Genomic DNA, 18,363 nt, shown 5'->3' with positions numbered 1-18,363 from the left:
TTAATAAATCATTTTTTTTTGGTGTGTCCGTGGGCCCCTACCCCAACCCCAAACTGGTTGCCCCCCTTTTTCAAGATTCCTGGATCCGCCACTGGAATAGGCCGAGTATTTGATACAAAAGACTGTATTCAGAAAAAAACTGAAATGTATAAATTAAAGCACAAAATTAAACAACATAATTGTATTTGAATAATGCCTTATTCATTGATATTCTCTTTTCATGTAAGCAAGTTTATTATGAAGTACAAATTGTACTTCGGGTTCGTTGCCACGATGCTTTCAGTGAGGAATATATACAAATTTTACCGATAAATTTATTAGGAAAACCTACTACATATATGTAATAGTCTTTCGATATATAAATATATTCACAACTTACAGTGTTATCAATGATTTACCATTATTTCAATGACCATTCACACAAAAGCTATTTTTTTTCTTTTTAACATCGGGCTCGATGCTATATGATGTTCTAGAAGCTTCCGACAATATTACGATCGGTGAATGACGAAAATAACTTGCACATTTCCCTTTTTAATCGGTTATCACAACTTATTTCTTTTATATCATTTAAATTAAGTTTTGATTGAATAATTCAGTAATGACGTTCAAGGAAATAAATAAACGATTGCTTGTTGTCAGTTTCATTAAAAATTGACAGTAACTTTGATCCGCCAACCGGAAACGCCACCGTACTCACGTTTTTGCTATTTCATGGCTGTTTATAGAAAATAAAAGTAGACTTTTAATTTAATGTACGATACTTACAATGCAAGTGAAATCTAAATATAGTTTACGGACATCATCTTGTATCGTGTGTATTCTTAGAGGAGTAAGTAAGAACTCTGGTGCACCCGTTTCGGAGTTTATTTGCAAAATTTATTAATTTATAAGTATAGATGTTTCTACACTATTTACATGTCTCACAAACCAATACAATCAGATTTCCAATCAGAACAGAATTCATATATACTCATTCTAAAGAAACACGGTAACAAAATCCATTTTTAGCTGTTGAAAAAGAGGTGTTAACATTTTGTCCGGCGTCCGTTTGTCCATCCCTCTGTGTGTCTGTTAACTTTCGACCCTTTTTCTCTCTAGAACAGAGCCAATTTCAGTCAAACTTGCCACAGCCCATTCTTGGGTGAATGGAGTTTCAATTTATTCAATCAGGAGCCCCGTCCTCTTTTAAGGGGAGATAATTGAGAATCAAGAAACACTGGGCTAGAAAATCTGAAGCTTATAAGAAAACTTCTTTTTTTAATTTGAAACAGAGTAGATTCTATTTTGTTTAAATCACGGCCCCTGGGGGTACATGTAGGTCGGAACCACAATAGGAACTTCTACATGGGAATACTTGTACATAGGAAAAAAATCTTTTTTCTTTATAAAAATCAGATGAAAAACAGCAAGGCCATGATTAGTTACTTGAAAAGACACTTGAAAAAAGACCCTTACATGAAAAGACGTTAATGGTAATCTAACAAAAAAGCTTTATGATAAACGTGATGACTAACTTTTCAGTCGTCAACTTCCGTTACTTATGCAGCAATGTACCTTTATCACCTGCAAACGGGGTTTATATCTCTTAGTTGATTCGATACGCAAGAGCATGCTCTTCGTGTGATCAATTTCTGAAACGAGGTAGGTTATTGCCAAACAAGTTGATGAAGAATATCAGCAGTTTCTTTTAAAGTCATCATTTCGTAAGTTCTATGGTCGATACTTTGATCTTGCCAGCAAAAACAATCTAACATTAAGTCAAACTGACTGACGTTTTTCATACTAATTGTTAGGCCATTATTACATACTGAATTGTCGACGGATTTTTCCTTTTTTCCCGATCATGACAAGGAGCACACATATTGTGTGACCGGTCGGCAGGGGATGCTCACTCCTCCATGGCACCTAATCCCACCTCTGATGCATGTTTTAGAGGTCCGTGTTTGCTCTGCTCCTGATTTGTATGTTTAATGGACTTTTGAGCTTGAACACTGTTCGTTATTTCCATATTTTCATTATCTATGTAAGTATTATCAAGAAGTGTAGATTCAGGTGACTCATGCGCGAAGGGTGGGGCCACAATAAGGTGATTAAAGATTTATATTGGAATACATAGGAAACAAATCTTTAAAATTTTTCTTCTGACGAATAACAGAGCATGATTAGTCATAAATCAGGAAGCATCCTCAGTTGATGTAGATTCAAGTTTGTTCAAATCATGGCCTCGGGGTAGGGTTTGGTTTCTATAAGGGATCAGAGTTTTACAGCGAAAATTATATGAAAAAATCGTATAAGATAATCAGGCACCTACTAAATCAAACAAATATGCAAACATTCTTAAATTGTGTGGATTCATTTTTTTCAAATCATGGGCATTAGATTGCATTATGCATTAGATTGGGATTATAATTTGTGATAAAAATTTACGTAATGCACAGAGAAAAATAGCTTAAAAATCTTCTGCAAAATAGCAAGGTCTTGTTAGTCTTGTGTTAAAAATCTGACAACTTGACCACTGTTGAGATTCAACTCGATTATAGATGTCGTGCTCTAAATAATACAAAAGCTTATAACTGTATCTAAATTCAGTTTTCTAGTTCAATTCATGGTGTAACCTTGGTAAACTTGGTTATATTTTGGAAAGTCTTTGCATTTACTCCTGAAGATCTAACTAATTTTATGCATAAATGTAAGATGCAAAATCTCTTCTTCCTAATTTGTGAATTTTAAGACATCAAGGGTGCATGCAGGATGGTTTAAATTGATTATATGTTATGCATTACAATGGATCCTTGAAATATGTGCTCAGGGAAATCTTTGTCTGGATATACTGAACAAAATGCTATGAAATTTGGGTTTAAATAACATTATGCCGTCAGCTCACTGCTCATGTTGCAGTCAGATTATGTTTAGGGTTTCAAACCCCAGACTGAGGCTGACTAATTAAAAATACATGTAACATATTTCATTTTCACGATGACTGAATTCAGAAAAAATTCCATAACCTTAAATATAATTTAGAACTGGATCCTGTAGTTTATTGATTGTAATATATATATATATATATATATATATATATATATATATATATATATATATATATATATATATATATATATATATATATATATATATATATATATATAATGCTAAAGTATCCAAACACCATTTTAAAAAATTGAGGGGTCTACTTGACTAAGTCGTTCCAACACAACCTTTGATCGAGTGTGATAAATGGAGAATCATTAGAAGCTCACAACTTTATATAAAATTGCTAAACATGATCAAGGTTCTGTCGAAGCAATAATTCTACATGTAGGTAATATGGACAAATTTAAGGTCATTTATAGGACAAACATGACATCGTCTTGCTTTATTACCTAGTAAATGAGATAAATTAAAAGTTTTTTGCTGACAGAAAATTGTGATTTTTGGTTGAACATCTAAATTTGTGGAAGAGCAACATATAAAAAATGTTTGTAACAGGTGTTTATGAAACCTTGTACAAGTGGCAGAGCTTAAAAAGCATTTAGGAATACTTCCGATAGTCAAGTGACCATCAAAGCCCATGAGATTCTTCTTACTGGTTGAGATTTTTTCAGACCGTCAAGATGCAGAAATAAATAACCTATTGAACAAAAAGTTTGAAGAAGAGAGAAATATCTTTTTTTTTTTTTTTTTTTTTTTTTTTAATAAATTTTGTCTTTTAAGATAAATTTTTTACTTTGTCTATAGAAAAAGGACTTTATTTATAACCTTTATATAATGTGAATAATCCCTGGAAACTTGATATTTCCATCATTGCAAATCTTCATACGCTTCATACATTTTATACATGGAAAAAATACTGTAAATCACTCTTTATTCGTGAGAAATTTATTTTCGCGTAATTACGCGAGACCTCTGCTCGCAAAAATTTCATTCTCGCCTATAAAACTACTATTAAAGAATAATTTAATTTTGTTTGTATTCTAGCCTCTGATTGGTTAATATCCAAAAAGGAACACAAATTATTTCTGTATAACCTGGTTTGGTATGGGGACAACCCCCCCCCCCCTCCCCCCCGGACAACCAGCTGAATCATCTGTATCCATACAATCCTCTCATTTCCAGTCCTCGGGATTCGTGGAAAATTCCAGATTTAACAAGCATTCTGAGAGTATTGCATTAGCAATACTAGTCCCCTACCGGCAAGTGTAATCTGGTTCCCGTTAAGAATTGAAAATGCCATAATTCCGTCAAAAATCAATGAAGCGGGACGAAATGCAGACTTGATCTATAACTAATCAAAGTTAAGTCACATACCAAAAATCAGCTCAATATCTGAAAACGTTAAGAAGAAAATTGCGGAAAACCCCTAAAAATTGAAAAGGCCGTATTTCCGTCAAAATTCAGTGAAGCGGAACGAAATGCAAACTTGATCTGTAACTCATCAAGATACACTAACATACCAAAAATCAGCTCAATATCTGCAAGCGTTTAGGAAAAAAGTGCGGAAAACCAAGTGGGACAGACTGACAGACAGACAGAGGGACAGACAGACAGACAGCTAGACAGACAGACGGACAGACAGACAGACGGACGGACAGACTCAGAGGAAACCTATAGTCCCCTCCGGTTTCACCGGTAGGGGACTAATAAATGTACCTTTCACTCCAAACAATAATTCGATCTTACAACATATAAACAAACAACAAGGCCGCTAGGCCTATGTATCATTTTTTACCTCCCCTCGCTTCCCATCACTTCCGTTACTACGGTTGTATTATTGAGCGGCAAATTTGAACTAATAAAAAGCAACGAAATTTTACACCCATAGTTATTTAATGATTTTAAAATTAAATTATAAGGAATGACTCTAATTCTTGGCCAAATTATTCGAGTATAACCTGGTTTGGGTCAGTTTACGCTGTTTTATAATCCGCTTCGCGGATTATAAAGCGTAAACCCAAACCATGTTATACTCGAATAATTTGGCCAAGAATTAGAGTCATTCCTAAATTATTCAGAACAATAACCAAAATTCTTGAAAATTTTGTTTCGCTTAGAAATACCAAACGACAATCTCGCAAAAATAAGATATAATAAATAACAGTGCACTAAACGAATAAATGATACTTGTGTGAAACCCACAATGCATCTAAAATGTTTCGTTCGGGACACTTGTCTTTAAATAGCTAGTTTGATCATGTTGATAAATAGTTCTAATTTGATAGCGGATGGTCTCTCTGCACACGCTGATGTTGATAACAAAACCTGCTAGTTTTGGGTTAAATGCTTGTGTTTGCAATGGATGGACTCGAGCGATGGGACAATAATGAATATTGATTCCTTTCATGGTTTGTATCGATAAACAGCGTTTCGTATGCATAAAGCGTCTCTTAGAGATGGCAATCTTATGCAACCAACTTATTGAATTGAATAACATGGTAATCCTCTTCGAATGCTTAGATCCATATCGCTGTGTGAATTACATGCGTCGGTTAGTCATTATCTTTAAGGCCAACGTTAAAGCGACCCCAGCAAAAAAATTCACTTATATGATTATTTAATGAAAATTCATCAATGCCTTATTACATTGACATATGTTTCGGAAGTTTAGCCCGCACTAAACCATGTCAACATGCTCAAATATAGAGAATGCAGTGTGGTGTGATATGTACTTAATTTTTTATGATTCAAGAAATGGTAGACAAGAAAGACTTTTTTCGGGGAAAAACAACCATTCTCGGCACCACATAAAAATATTGATGAAATACAGAAGAGATGGAAAGATTGATATTACAACTCTGACTGTATTTTAGTTCGCTTCCATGTCTCTTGTCACTACAGTTCTATAAGAATTTAGCAATTTATATTGCAAATCATAGTAATTTTTTTAAAATAAATTCTTTCCCACCAAAGAAGGACTGTATTTTTTTTTCTATAACCATTCAGATAAGAAATATCTTAATGTGTATGAAAAATGTATTGCGTGAGTGAAGTAGGAACCGATTTCCCGAACATTGATTCTTCTATTCGGGATTCCTCTGATTCTAACCTAATAGTATACTATAACATTATAAATTTAAAAAGTTTTGCTTGCATCAGAAAAAAGTCAGGATTCTAATTTAAGTGTATAAGGGTTGTAACTGCTTTTATTAAAGTGATGGGGTAGTTGCAGTGTACAAGGGTGTAGAGGTACGTGTACACTTTTGGCCCTAATTGTCACTGGTTTTGTATGGGAATTCATTTATGAGGTATAGGTATTCAATACTCTTGTAACTAATACATGAAATGTATTTTTCATTAAGTAATATCACGCGTAAGGTAAAAACACCTTCTGTATAGTAATTTACTATTTCGGATCAGTAATCAAATCACTCTGAATGAGATTCTAAAAGCAGGCCCATGTAGCTCGTCCTTCCGAGAACATGTTCATGTTGACTGCAGATTGGTTACAAAGCTCGAGATGAAAGGGAAAATGGAATTCCTGTGGTTGTTCTCGGCGTGCTTGACAGAACGCTCCCCTCCGGATGTTATCAAGAAATCTGGCGGGGGCAGGGGGCGTCTCAAAAATCATCTTTGTCGATTGCTAGTAATCTTAAATTGATTAGTATATTGTGTATGATGTACTTTATAGTTATAGTTTTCTTTGCCAAAAAAAGTTGAATATTAATCAAACAAGCTAAATGTCATCAAGATTTTTTTTGTTGAGAATCAATGTTTCAATCAATATTTACTATCCGTACCAAACTTATCTGGAGGTTATCAAGTTCCGATCTAGCAATAAGCTCCCAGATGGACATAATATATTCCTTGAATTTTTTCCTGTAAGCCTTGATGTGAACACAATTTTTGTAATTGATCAATATGAAGACTGTCAAAAAACATTCGGATTTCCCCAGAGGTTTTCATTCATCGCATTATATGAATGTAAATTAAGCCAAAGATCGGAGAAATTGTTCACGTTGTATTACATTTTATAATCCGTGGACTCCGATAAACAATGGCGATGGATGTGAATTTGTCTACAGTTTATGTAAATACATAGGGAGTGTTATGCCATGGTTTACATATGCTTCAGGATTTAAGCAAAGTCGAATGTTGTGTAACTTGGTTAATGTTATTTCATTGATTTCGTAGCGGCCTTTCGATGAAATGTTTCGTAAATTAAATTCTTACATTATAAATGCATTCTTTGCGGACCTGACTTCCCCTAGCTGTTCTTCGCCAAACCATCGACCAGGTTTATGTACAGTAAAAACCCGTGTCTCTGGTCCCTGATTGGCTGTCACATCCCTGGGAATTCTGACAGAAAAAAAACCTGATTCTTCTAGAGACAAAGATTTATGAATGTACAGTGGGAATTTAATTGTTCGAGCGAAAGTTAATTCCATGATCAAGAGCAACTTTTGAAAACGAGCCTTTTTGTGTCTGATTAAATAGGAAAATTTTACAACTTCATTGATATTTTTTTCCCATTTTTGAAAAAGAATGATAACTGAGGAAAAAATGTGAACTTTTTTTTTATCGTATTTTTACCAAAATGAATATCTGAATGCCCCTATGCAATTAAAATTGTATTAATTAACAAGAAGCTCTTTTGAAAAGCTAAGACAAAAAAGAGATCGAGAGAATACTGGAGGTTTATCCTATTATCTTGCAAATTTTTTAGTACCTTTCTAGGTTACCTGAATCACACCGGTGACCTATTGCCCCTGAGACAGAGGTTCAGGTGTTAGGACAGGGCTCTCTCGACCATGTAATGAAAATGTCTTGATCATGTAATGAAAATGCATTTTAAAAGAATATTCTCTGCTCCTGGGTATCTAGCAGGCTTATTAAGTACAAAGTTGTAATACATGTAAGCAAAGATGTTTTTACCAAATTTGTGAAATTCATAACCACTGGGTTTTGGGTTCTTGGGTTTGGGCATGGTCTTTTAAATATGCAGAGGGATTTTTACTCTACTTTGAGAAGTTTTTTCCCTTTGATTATTCATGTATGATATTTAACAGAGCTGTATAACTCAGGTGACCGTTAAGGCCCGTGGGCCTCTTGTTAATAATTACATGACTGTGTATAATGATGTGGAAAAATTGATTCGCTTAAATTGTACATTACTGTACACTAATAAATGACACTTGCAGTAAAAAACAATGTGATTTTTAAATGCACAACTGAGATCTGTATTCTTAGTCAAATATCCTTTTGTAAAACTATTCCCTGATGTTTTGTAACTGTGTTTGTGTTTTAAATTAATTTTGGTACGTAATTTGATTTATGGATTTTCCTACATGTTACAGTATTCTCAGAATTCACAGAATGATGCATACACTATCCGATAATTATAGGCATCACGATCGGCCAATCAGTCCCTCTCATAATTCACATTTTGCCAATCGTAAACGTTTCCGGTTAGCAATAACCAATTAATAAGCCACATGTGAGACGCAGCATAATGATCCGTCGTAGATCACATGCAAAGTCTAATAAAAACAGAGAGGTATAAGGGGGGAAATGGCTTTCTGCGAAAACTGGGGCTAACACTGTATACAAATTTAAAGAAAGATAATTTATGAATTTAATAGAATGTAGGCAAAAATTTGTATGATTCTATCTACTTTGCAAATGAATTTTGAAATCTTGTGGTTTTCTCTTCATTTAAAGTACATTGACTAATTAAAATTCCATTGCCAGTAAACCATTTTATTCAAATGTGAATGTTAGTCTAAGAGTAGACTGAGGGGATTTGCTTCCTGCATGAAGAGTGCTTGTATTTGAGCAAAATAAATATTAGATCTATTGCATATGACTACTAGAAATACAGGCATAAAGAATTTTTAACCTCAGTTATGGGAAGAGATTGCACATTGAACAAGTATTTCCAAGTCATAAGAATGCCTTTCGTGATTGGAAAGCTGGCATAGATTGTACATCAGCTAGAAAATGATTTAAGTAGTTTGTATGGCCATTTGTAAACCAGGGGTTCTAGCTAGAAATCACCTATTCATGACTACTAGAATTAGCAGTTGCTTAAGCTTGTGCGTGTATGCCACAGTTTATATACAAATATTAATCTAAGCACTTTCATAATTTTGAAGATCCCCCCAACCCGAAAAATAATAATAATTATAGTTATTCATTCTTTCTTTAAAATAAAATTTACCAGAAGAAAACCAAAGAGATTATAGTGTAAAAAGTATATATTAAAAGATGCATTGCAATGCATGCAAACCCGTCGATTTCCTGCAGTAACACAGCTGTTAATGACAGATGTAATGGATTGTTATAATTCCGTGATCTGTAACAAACCTGTCATTCACAGAGGTTGCTTGTCATCACGATATATTGCCAATGTATTCATGTGTGTGTGTGTGTGGGGGGGGGGGGCTTTTGCTCCAAGCGTACTATTTTAATAGGGGCCTACATATATGACGAGTTAACAAGTACCATTATGGAGCGAATTTTAAATAGCTTCTTAGGTTTTCCACAGTTGGTTTTGCAACTGTATCGTTTTTAAGTAAGACCTATGAGGCGCTGTTTTGCTATTTACAGCCAAAAAGTGATATCACCTATTCAAATAGGTGGTATCTCCTATTCAATTGGTGATATCAACTATTCGAATAAGTGATATCACCTATTCAGCTTCTGAATAGGTGATATCACCTATTTGAATAGGTGATATCACCTTTTCAAATAAGTGATATCACCTATTTGATTTGAATTGGTGATATCACCTATTCGAATAGGTGATATCACTTATTCGAATAGGTGATATCATCTATTCAAATAGGTGATATCACCTATTCCTTTTGAATTGGTGATATCACTTATTCGAATAGGTGATATCATCTATTCAAATTAAATAGGTGATATCACCAATTCAAATAGGTGATATCACCTATTCGAATAGATGATATCACCTAATCATTTTTGAGATATCACTTATTCGAATAGGTAATATCACTTATTTAAATTATTTATGAAATAACAACTGCTCCCAAGACTATAGTCTTTAAGTCTTATTTACTTTCACTTTCGTTTTATAACTTAGTGTTCTTGGAGACAATGAATTACAGCTTCGCATTTAGTTTTAAGCACCCGGAACTTGTTGTATGTTTTGCTCACAAGTTTTATTTATTACACTCATCTATCATGTATACTATAGGAAAAATCGTGAAAAACGCATATTAACTGTTCCATATGGAAAATGCCCCCCTTCACATAATAAAGAGAGAAAGGTATGCCATCTGTTGTACCCCAGCTGGGTATGATTTATTAAATTTATTTAACTTTACAGGGATCTATAACATAAGGTATTTAAAATGTCTCGGACTAAAATACAGGGGAAATCCGGACAGCCCGAATTTGCTTGGTTCCAATGGAATTCTAGATAGTCTTGAGGAAGGGAGCATTGAATTCATTAATTCTTGTTGTAAGAAATGCAGATAGATGATATCACTTATTCGAATTGATGATATCACTAATTTCAAATTGAATAGGTGATATCACCTATTCGAATAGGTGATATCACTTATTCGAATAGGTGATAACACCTATTCAGCACGAATAGGTGATATCACCTATTCGAATAGGCGCCTCATAAAGACCTTTATTGGCAAAGCATCAAAAGGAACCTCCTAATACCCTCATTGTATTCCAAGATTTTTAGCTTTCGAGAACACCGCCCTACCCTTTCCTGCTTATATATTTTCAAGCTTAAGGCTCATGTTTACTAGCATCTGAACTCTTTGTATAGATGTCTCAATGAGAAAAGAACAAAAATAACATTCAAGGAAATTCCATCATAAACTATTTTCTGTTAGTGAATGAACTACAGGTAACTGCACTGTGAACGAGCTCATAAAAAAATTACCATATGCTGCAATTTTTTAAAGTCTTTCATCTGATATTTCGTTATCAAAAAGATATGGATACTTGTCAAATTGAACTTGCCCAAATTAACTTGGATCAAAGTCCTAACGTCTCAGGTCGTGTGAAATCTTTGTGTTATGGATGAGCCTCCAGAACTACTAGCAAGATATGGCCAGGATATGGAATTATACATTTATTTTCTAAAAGTACTAGTGACCTTGGACTGCCAAAATGACCTTGATTTAACGTCATGACACCCCCCTCCCCCTCCCCCATGGTCATACGAAAACTTTGTGTAAGTGTGAGGGAGGTGGGTGGGTATAATAATCGTACGTAAATGAGAAAAAGTACACATTACACGAGATCCCAGATATTCTTTCATATTCTTTAGGTTAAATACAAAGTAATCTCTCAAAGGATCTCTATACATCTGATGCAACAGTGTGAATAGTTATATGGCGGTATTCCTATAGTGCTGATATTCATGTTTGAAAGAAGTCCAAGAAAATTCGGGCGATAGAAAACTTGTTTTTCATCTAAAGGAGATGGGCGAACATAGCGTGCAGAAAGCCTATAGCTTCAGAAATTAAAAATAATGTTCAGTTTGTGAATTTAATATTTAGAATAAAGTTCTCATTATTGAAATTTATGAAATTGTGATAAACAAAACTTTTCTAAGGAAAATTTTCTCGGCAAAATTTATTCTTTTATTAAAAAAATTAATGTGGTATTCGTGGGGTTCGAACCCTAGCAATGAAAATCCTGAGTATCATTTTCTTTCGAGACTAGCACGCTAACCACTAGACTACACAAGTCCTGACGAAGAGTGGCATTTAAATCATGTTTGTGATATGAACCTTGACTTAAGAGCCCTCTATACACTGCATACTAAAGAGTTCTGATTTTGTGGTATTTTTATGCAAATAGAGTGAGCTGCCCTTTGATCAAGAATAAGATAAATTGAAATGTACAATTTATTACTTAATTTGTGATCAAATCAAGCATTCATAACACTTTTATAGGCCAAGATGAATAGATAGAACACTTCATTTGCAGGTATTTTGCCCACTTATGTAAACAACAGTGATTTATGTTCATCAGTACTTCATTGTCTTTGAACATTTTTCCTGGGGGTAAATGCAAGGCACCCTATGTTGAAAATGCGATAGATAAGCTCAATACTTACACCTTTACACACTATACTTTTCTCAATGTCCAAAAAATATTTTCCTCTAGTGTATAGAGGGTCCTTAATGGACTTCAAGTATCTCTCGAAAAGAAGCGAATGTTATGTCATAAAAGTATATTTTTAAGGTATAGTGGGTCCATATTTTTGGTAACCAAAAAATGTATATTTTTATGCAAACTTTGAGGATTAACTTTCAAAAAGGTGGAGCGAAGAACCACTCATATCGAAAAATAGTGCTATAGTATGCGAAAAGGCCCTTTTTTGCCCGCTTTAGTGTGTGTCTAATATTTCACAGGCAAATAATTTCAATCTTTGAGGGATTTTTGCAAATTGTAGATATTTTACATAAAGTATATTTTAATGTTAGACGAAATATCAAGGAAAATTTTGATATAATTGAAATTTAATTTTTCATCTTCATGTTTGTCACACTATAGGCTTATCGCTCGTCATGTTCACCCATGCCATCTCCTTTGTGTTTAATGGGTAAAAAGCTGGATGGTCATGGTCATTTTTAGACTATTTAATGGAAAAGAAGAGCTCTGTATAAAATTATATATAGTAAATGGCATTTAATATAATTTGTTTGTTTAACTCCTTTCGACAAATTTTCACTCATATTGAGACGCCACCACTTGCCAGTGGAGGGCTGTAAATTTAGACCTTACTGCCTTTAAGCAGTGAGGCATCTTTTTCGTGCCAGCACCTACTTCGACACGGGAACCGGTCTCCGCGTCCCGCAGTGGAATTTTGGAACTCCTAACTCCACGACTCTAGAGCAAACGGTAACGCTCTAACCACAGCGCCACGCGGGCGACCATTTAATATTTCTTTACTAGATGCATGCAAGTAGTAGTCTCTGGCTAGAAAAATCATATTGTTCAGATTGCTCTGTTGGGTAATTTGTGGATAATTTTTTGACAACACAGCCTCCTTAATGAAGTGCCCTTCATTACATGACTATCATAAATAAGCTGCCCTATCAGACCGGATCCAGGATTTTGCATTAAAGGAGGCACTATTAGATTGCGAGGGGTCTCGGTACCACCGACGTCCCCATTGGGTCAAGAACAGTGTTAGACTTAGGGCCTTGCGGGCGAAGCCCCCGTAAGCTCCTGGGAATCAGCAATTTGAGAACCTTATTTGACACATAAATGACTGATATTTTACCAGTATTACATCGATGTATGCCAGTGTAAACAATATCTAATTTTAGCTCACCTGAGCTGAAAGCTCAAGTGAGCTTTTCTGATCACCTGTTGTCCGTCCGTCCGTCTGTAAACTTTTCACATTTTCAACTTCTTCTCAAGAACCACTGGGCCAATTTTGACAAAAATTGGTACAAAGCATTCTTGGGTGAAGGGGAGTTTAAATTGTTAAACTGAAGTGCCAAGCCCTCTTACAAGGGGATATAATCAGGAAAAGACAAAAATAGGGTGGGGCCATTAAAAAATCTTCTTCTCAAGAACCACTGAGCCAGAAAAGCTGAAACTTACATGCATGGAAGCATCCTAGGGTAGTGTAGATTCTAAATTGTTCAAATCATGACCCCTGTGGATTGGGTGGAGCCACAATGGGGAATCAAAGTTTTACATTGAAATATATCGGAAAAATCTTCTTCTCAAGAACCACTGGGCCAGAAAAGCTTAGACTTACAAGGAAGCATCCTGGGGTAGTGAAGATTCTAAATTATTCAAATCATGACCCCCGGGGATAGGGTGGGGCCACAATACGCATTACAATCGGAAAATCTAGTGAAGAACAGCAGAGCCAACGTTACTCAGGTGAGCGTTGTGGCCCATGGGCCTCTTGTTTGTTTTGTTTTAGAGGGGTACGCTTGCCGAGACCCCCCTTCCCCGTCTGAATCCGCGCCTGGCTTTACCGAAAGTCGTCAATGACTGAGCCTTCTTTTGTTCTCCTCCTGGTTCACAATTTTTAGTCTCTATACTTTTCTTATAGACATGTAGCTGCAAGCTTTCAATCTTTTTGCTAAATAATACTGTATTTAACCCACTTATAATGATATCTTATTTGAAGTAAATATTCATCTTAAATGGTTCTTTTTTTATGACGAATTTTTGTACTGAATTCAGATTTGACCGAACTTAAATCTGAAGGCCTATATTGTAAAGTCTACATTAGGAGTTTGTCCACATGGACAGGTCGATGCCTGTGGATCGCTGAAAATCAATGAAGTAATATATCTGCGTGAAATTATCATTATTAAATCTGTTCTCATATTTTCCGATTTCCCCGAACATGCCTGTGATAACACAGCGGTGCCTGTTGCCCTTAACCCCACCCATGTGGGTTTAATAACTGTTTTTGTTCCTTTTATTAGGAAAATCTCTTTAGTAACTCTTGATCACACCTTTTGCGAAAACAATTGTCGTTCTGAAAACCAGATCATTTTAGTGACTTCTTAAAAATGAAAACCTTTCTCAGCAAACATCCGAGGATGAGGGACTTCAAGTCTGTTCACATGAAGGACGAAGCTTACCACTGAGGTGAAATTTAAACAGTGGAGCTTCGTTAATCCGGACACCAATAATCCATACGCTTCAACTTCCGGACGAAATTTGTGTTTCAGTAATCCGGACGCTTCATTAATCCGGACGATTTGCTTGTGCACACAAACGTCCAGACTGTACATGTAATTGGTGTGAAAACGTATGAGGTACATTACTGTCTTTCACTAATTTACAATTTTCAATTGTTAATGAGTACAAGACAAACTATAATTAGTCATGTACTTATTAACAATTGAATTTGTAAATTTGTAAAAGACATTATGCACATGTATACTAGTATATAGGGCCATTTAAAACACCTTCGTTTTTAAGTGACAAAATATGGAATCTGATCAATGATGAGGTCGGCCAGGTGTCCATGTTCTTACAAGAAATAGGAATTTAACTCTTACAAATGAAGTAATTTTTTTCTGAAAAAAAAACCCCCCGGAAACAAATAAAAGTGCAAGCATCCTCAGAAGATAGCGAAGCTAATTAAAAATTTGGCCCTGAAACCAGCTGTTAAGTTTTAAGCAGTACATAAGATATAAATCTGTAAAATTCCTCTTAGAACAAGTCAGCTGTCTGTCGTCAAATCGATATGCAAACTTTCTTTTATGAGTATAACAATTAAAATAGAAGTAAATATTCAGTTTAATTCTTCAAATTATGACGTTCAGGAAAAGGATAAGGTCAGATAAAAGTCCATGGATTATCTGTTAGAAAAAAAGGGTACCGATACCTACACTAAGATGTTTTGCAGTGTAAACTTTTTCTAACAGCTTCCTTATGAAGCCTGCATTATATAAGAATTTCAAGTTTTACTTTAGTCTGCAAATTTTAGGGAAAATGTCCTTCAGATCATCTATAAGACTACAAAATATCCAATTGATTCTAGGTTTTCTGAAAATAATTGCCTTTTAAGTTTGAGGAATGATTTAAGGGCACGTAATACAAACCAAAAATGGATGAATGGAGGATATAGGTATCATTTTTGTACTTGCTTTTGGTGATAAATGATGCATATATCAAATCGATCTCTAAAATATTAAGAAATTGTAAGCTTTCTGTGATATTAGATTTCTAACTTTTGCATTCACCCTTTTAAAGCTATAAAAAAATTTACCACTTATTAGGTTATTACTGAGAAACTATAAAAGAAAAATGACACTTTAAACACTCGTTTTACTGATATAATCATAAATGTGGTTGTTATTTTTGTGATTTAAAAATGAAAGTATCATCTCTCCTTAAAGGGAAAAAAATCAGAGCTTGTTCAGATAAAAATTTGTTCACTCGGGTCATTATGTTATAAGTGTACCCCCCCTCCGCCAAAAAAAAAAAAAAAAAATAAATAAATAAAGGAGAACAAAAATGGGGGGGGGGGCTATAAAAGTGACGCATTTCTATGCTGTTTTATTCCTAATTTTTGTAAACCAGCAATCTGTCCTTTTTTTTTCAATGAATATTTTTTTCTATCTGATTTCAGGAGGCTTACAAGTTCTGGTTGTGCTCACAAAATATTCCCGTGTATAATCGGCTCTCTCCCTCCTCATTACCTCCCTGTGATGATTTCTGCTCAGGAGTAGAAAAACAGTGTCCATTTCTCAAGCCTCTGACCGAGTCAACATATGCAGGGGAACCTAGTTTTATATGCAAAGGTGGGTAACTGTCTGTACGCACTACCAACTCGTGATCGATCCAGCGGGCTGGCCATGGAACAGCTAGCATGGTTAAATCAAGTGAGAAATGATATTAAAGACATCTATACCTTAAAAAAAAAATTAAAAAAAAAATAATTCTGACGTTGAGAAATTTATCTTTCATAAAGTGTTAATAATGAACTTATCTATTTGGTTTTCAACCAAGGTTACCTAGTATAAATTTACCCCCAGAAAAAAAAATGTTCACAGACAATGAATTGTATATGAACAAAAGTCATTAATTCACTTTTAAAATTGGGGAATTTACATGCAAATAAAGTGTTCAATCTTTTCATCTTTGCCTAATAAAATGTGAACAATGCTTGAATTGATTACAGATTGAGTAATTCTTTAGATCAAAGGGTAGATTACTCTAACTGAATAAAAAATCGGAACTCTTTGGTGCAGTGTATAGAGGGTTCTTATGTATAAAGTGCTCTAGTATAAATCATTTTATGACTTATTTCATTTCAATACTGGAATCCCAAAAATCTTACATGTCTCTTCATCATACCCTGAATTCTAATCCAAAGTAAACCCTGACTCCTAATCCTAAACACCTTGGATTCTAATCCCGTAGATACCCACTGGCAGAATTTTCATTCCAGATATACCCAGGAACCCGCTGCCAAATAAACCCAGAATTCTCACCCGAATAAACCAGGATTTCTCGGTTTTCATCCATTAAATAATAATATAATACACTTTTAGTATTCTTTATACTAGTAGTCGAAGCTGCTTTTTCTCTGTCAATTTGTCCTCGCTGTACTTTTTCTATCTGATTTTTTAACCTTAGTTTGCTTGGTACATGTAAATAGAATCGCACATATTTAAAGTTTTGGCTGTATGTCTTGTAATACAGTACATGGTTTGAACAGTCCGACAGGATCGATCTTCTGTGGTAGTTTTGCTTAATGATTTGAATTTGCCAGAGTGTTCGATTGTTTTGTACAAATGTAAACTGTTTTGAATTTTGATAGTTACTCAGTATTTTCTACAGAATTTGTCAATTATTATTTTTTAAAAGTAATACATTTTTTTCTCTGTAGATCCATCATCGGATATGGTGCCAAGTCTTTCGGAGCAATGTTACAAACAGTGTTATTTAACAGACGAAAATAATGCAAAATGTCTTCGTCATTTTCCGTCACGACACAACTTCAGTGCTGCCCTCTATTCAAATACCACGGAAAGTAACTCCTGCTGCTCCATTTGTACAAACTCATTCACAAGGATATGTGTGCATCTAATTGGTCTATACCTTGTTAGGACATTGTTATTATTTATTTCTATAGGTTTAACTTAATGGAATAGTTGTTTATTTAGGTGTTGTAGTGACTGAGTTGGGAGTGAATGCGCGTGCGTGAGCCTGTTTGTGTGAAGTGTTGCGTTTCTTATATAGTTTTGGTCTCACGTGATGATTGTGTGTGGGTTTTTTTTTGAGCAATAAGGCATTTACCGAGTTGCTCCTCAAACTGGCAAAGTTATTTTATTTTATTTTGTAGTATGTTTGTTCATCTGCACAATAACAATGTTTATACACACGTGCTGATTACAACAAATTATATTATTAATAGGAACAAGTGGCCTCTGTATATTGTTTGTTTTTATTTTTTTAATTTACTGTTTGCTGTCTATAATTTGTTTTATTATTTTTTTTTATATTAAATCTTACGTTCGTTTGGCTTGTATATCAGCATCATTCTGGACAGAGTGCTTTTATTTTATTTATTTTTTTCATAATTTAGAGGGTCTAGATTCAAAATACTGCTCATTTTCAATGGTAATATAAACTTAAGGCATAAATTCTACTTGTAATATAATTGTACATGCTTTGATAACAGATGGATGGAAAACAAAAGAACATTCTTCAAAATCAATATTTTTTGCTATACAGACAGTCTATATAGGGATTAAATTTGTGAAGATATGGTGCAATAATTATCTGTTGTCTGTCTGCATGTCTCTGTCCGCTCCAAGTATATTACATGTACAATGTTCATGATGCGGAATAGTTTTTCTTTCGGTTCGGCAAAAAACATAAAAAATATTAAAGGAAGCTCTAAACACTGAAAAAATGTTTTTGAACTTTGAGAAA

The 18,363-nt window shown here is 34.4% G+C and overlaps 1 protein-coding gene across 1 annotated transcript in view; it reads left to right on the top strand.

Moving 5' to 3' along the window:
• The window catches only part of LOC133188620 (NALCN channel auxiliary factor 2-like), a 37,368-nt gene extending 19,474 nt beyond the window's left edge, over positions 1–17,894 (top strand). The window contains exons 2-3 of the mRNA XM_061324117.1: positions 16,052–16,223; positions 17,315–17,894. Coding sequence (XP_061180101.1) covers positions 16,052–16,223; positions 17,315–17,571 — 429 coding nt within the window. The 3' untranslated portion in view covers positions 17,572–17,894. The remainder of the gene's footprint in view (positions 1–16,051; positions 16,224–17,314) is intronic.
• The last annotated feature ends 469 nt before the right edge of the window (positions 17,895–18,363 follow it).

Source organism: Saccostrea echinata, unplaced genomic scaffold (genome assembly GCF_033153115.1).
Source record: "Saccostrea echinata isolate AGI-Se365-2 ecotype Australia unplaced genomic scaffold, CSIRO_AGI_Sech_v1 ptg000016l, whole genome shotgun sequence".
In the NCBI taxonomy this organism is placed as follows: domain Eukaryota; kingdom Metazoa; phylum Mollusca; class Bivalvia; order Ostreida; family Ostreidae; genus Saccostrea; species Saccostrea echinata.
Note: the sequence above shows the minus strand (reverse complement) of the source record. Positions and strands in the feature narration are given on the sequence as shown.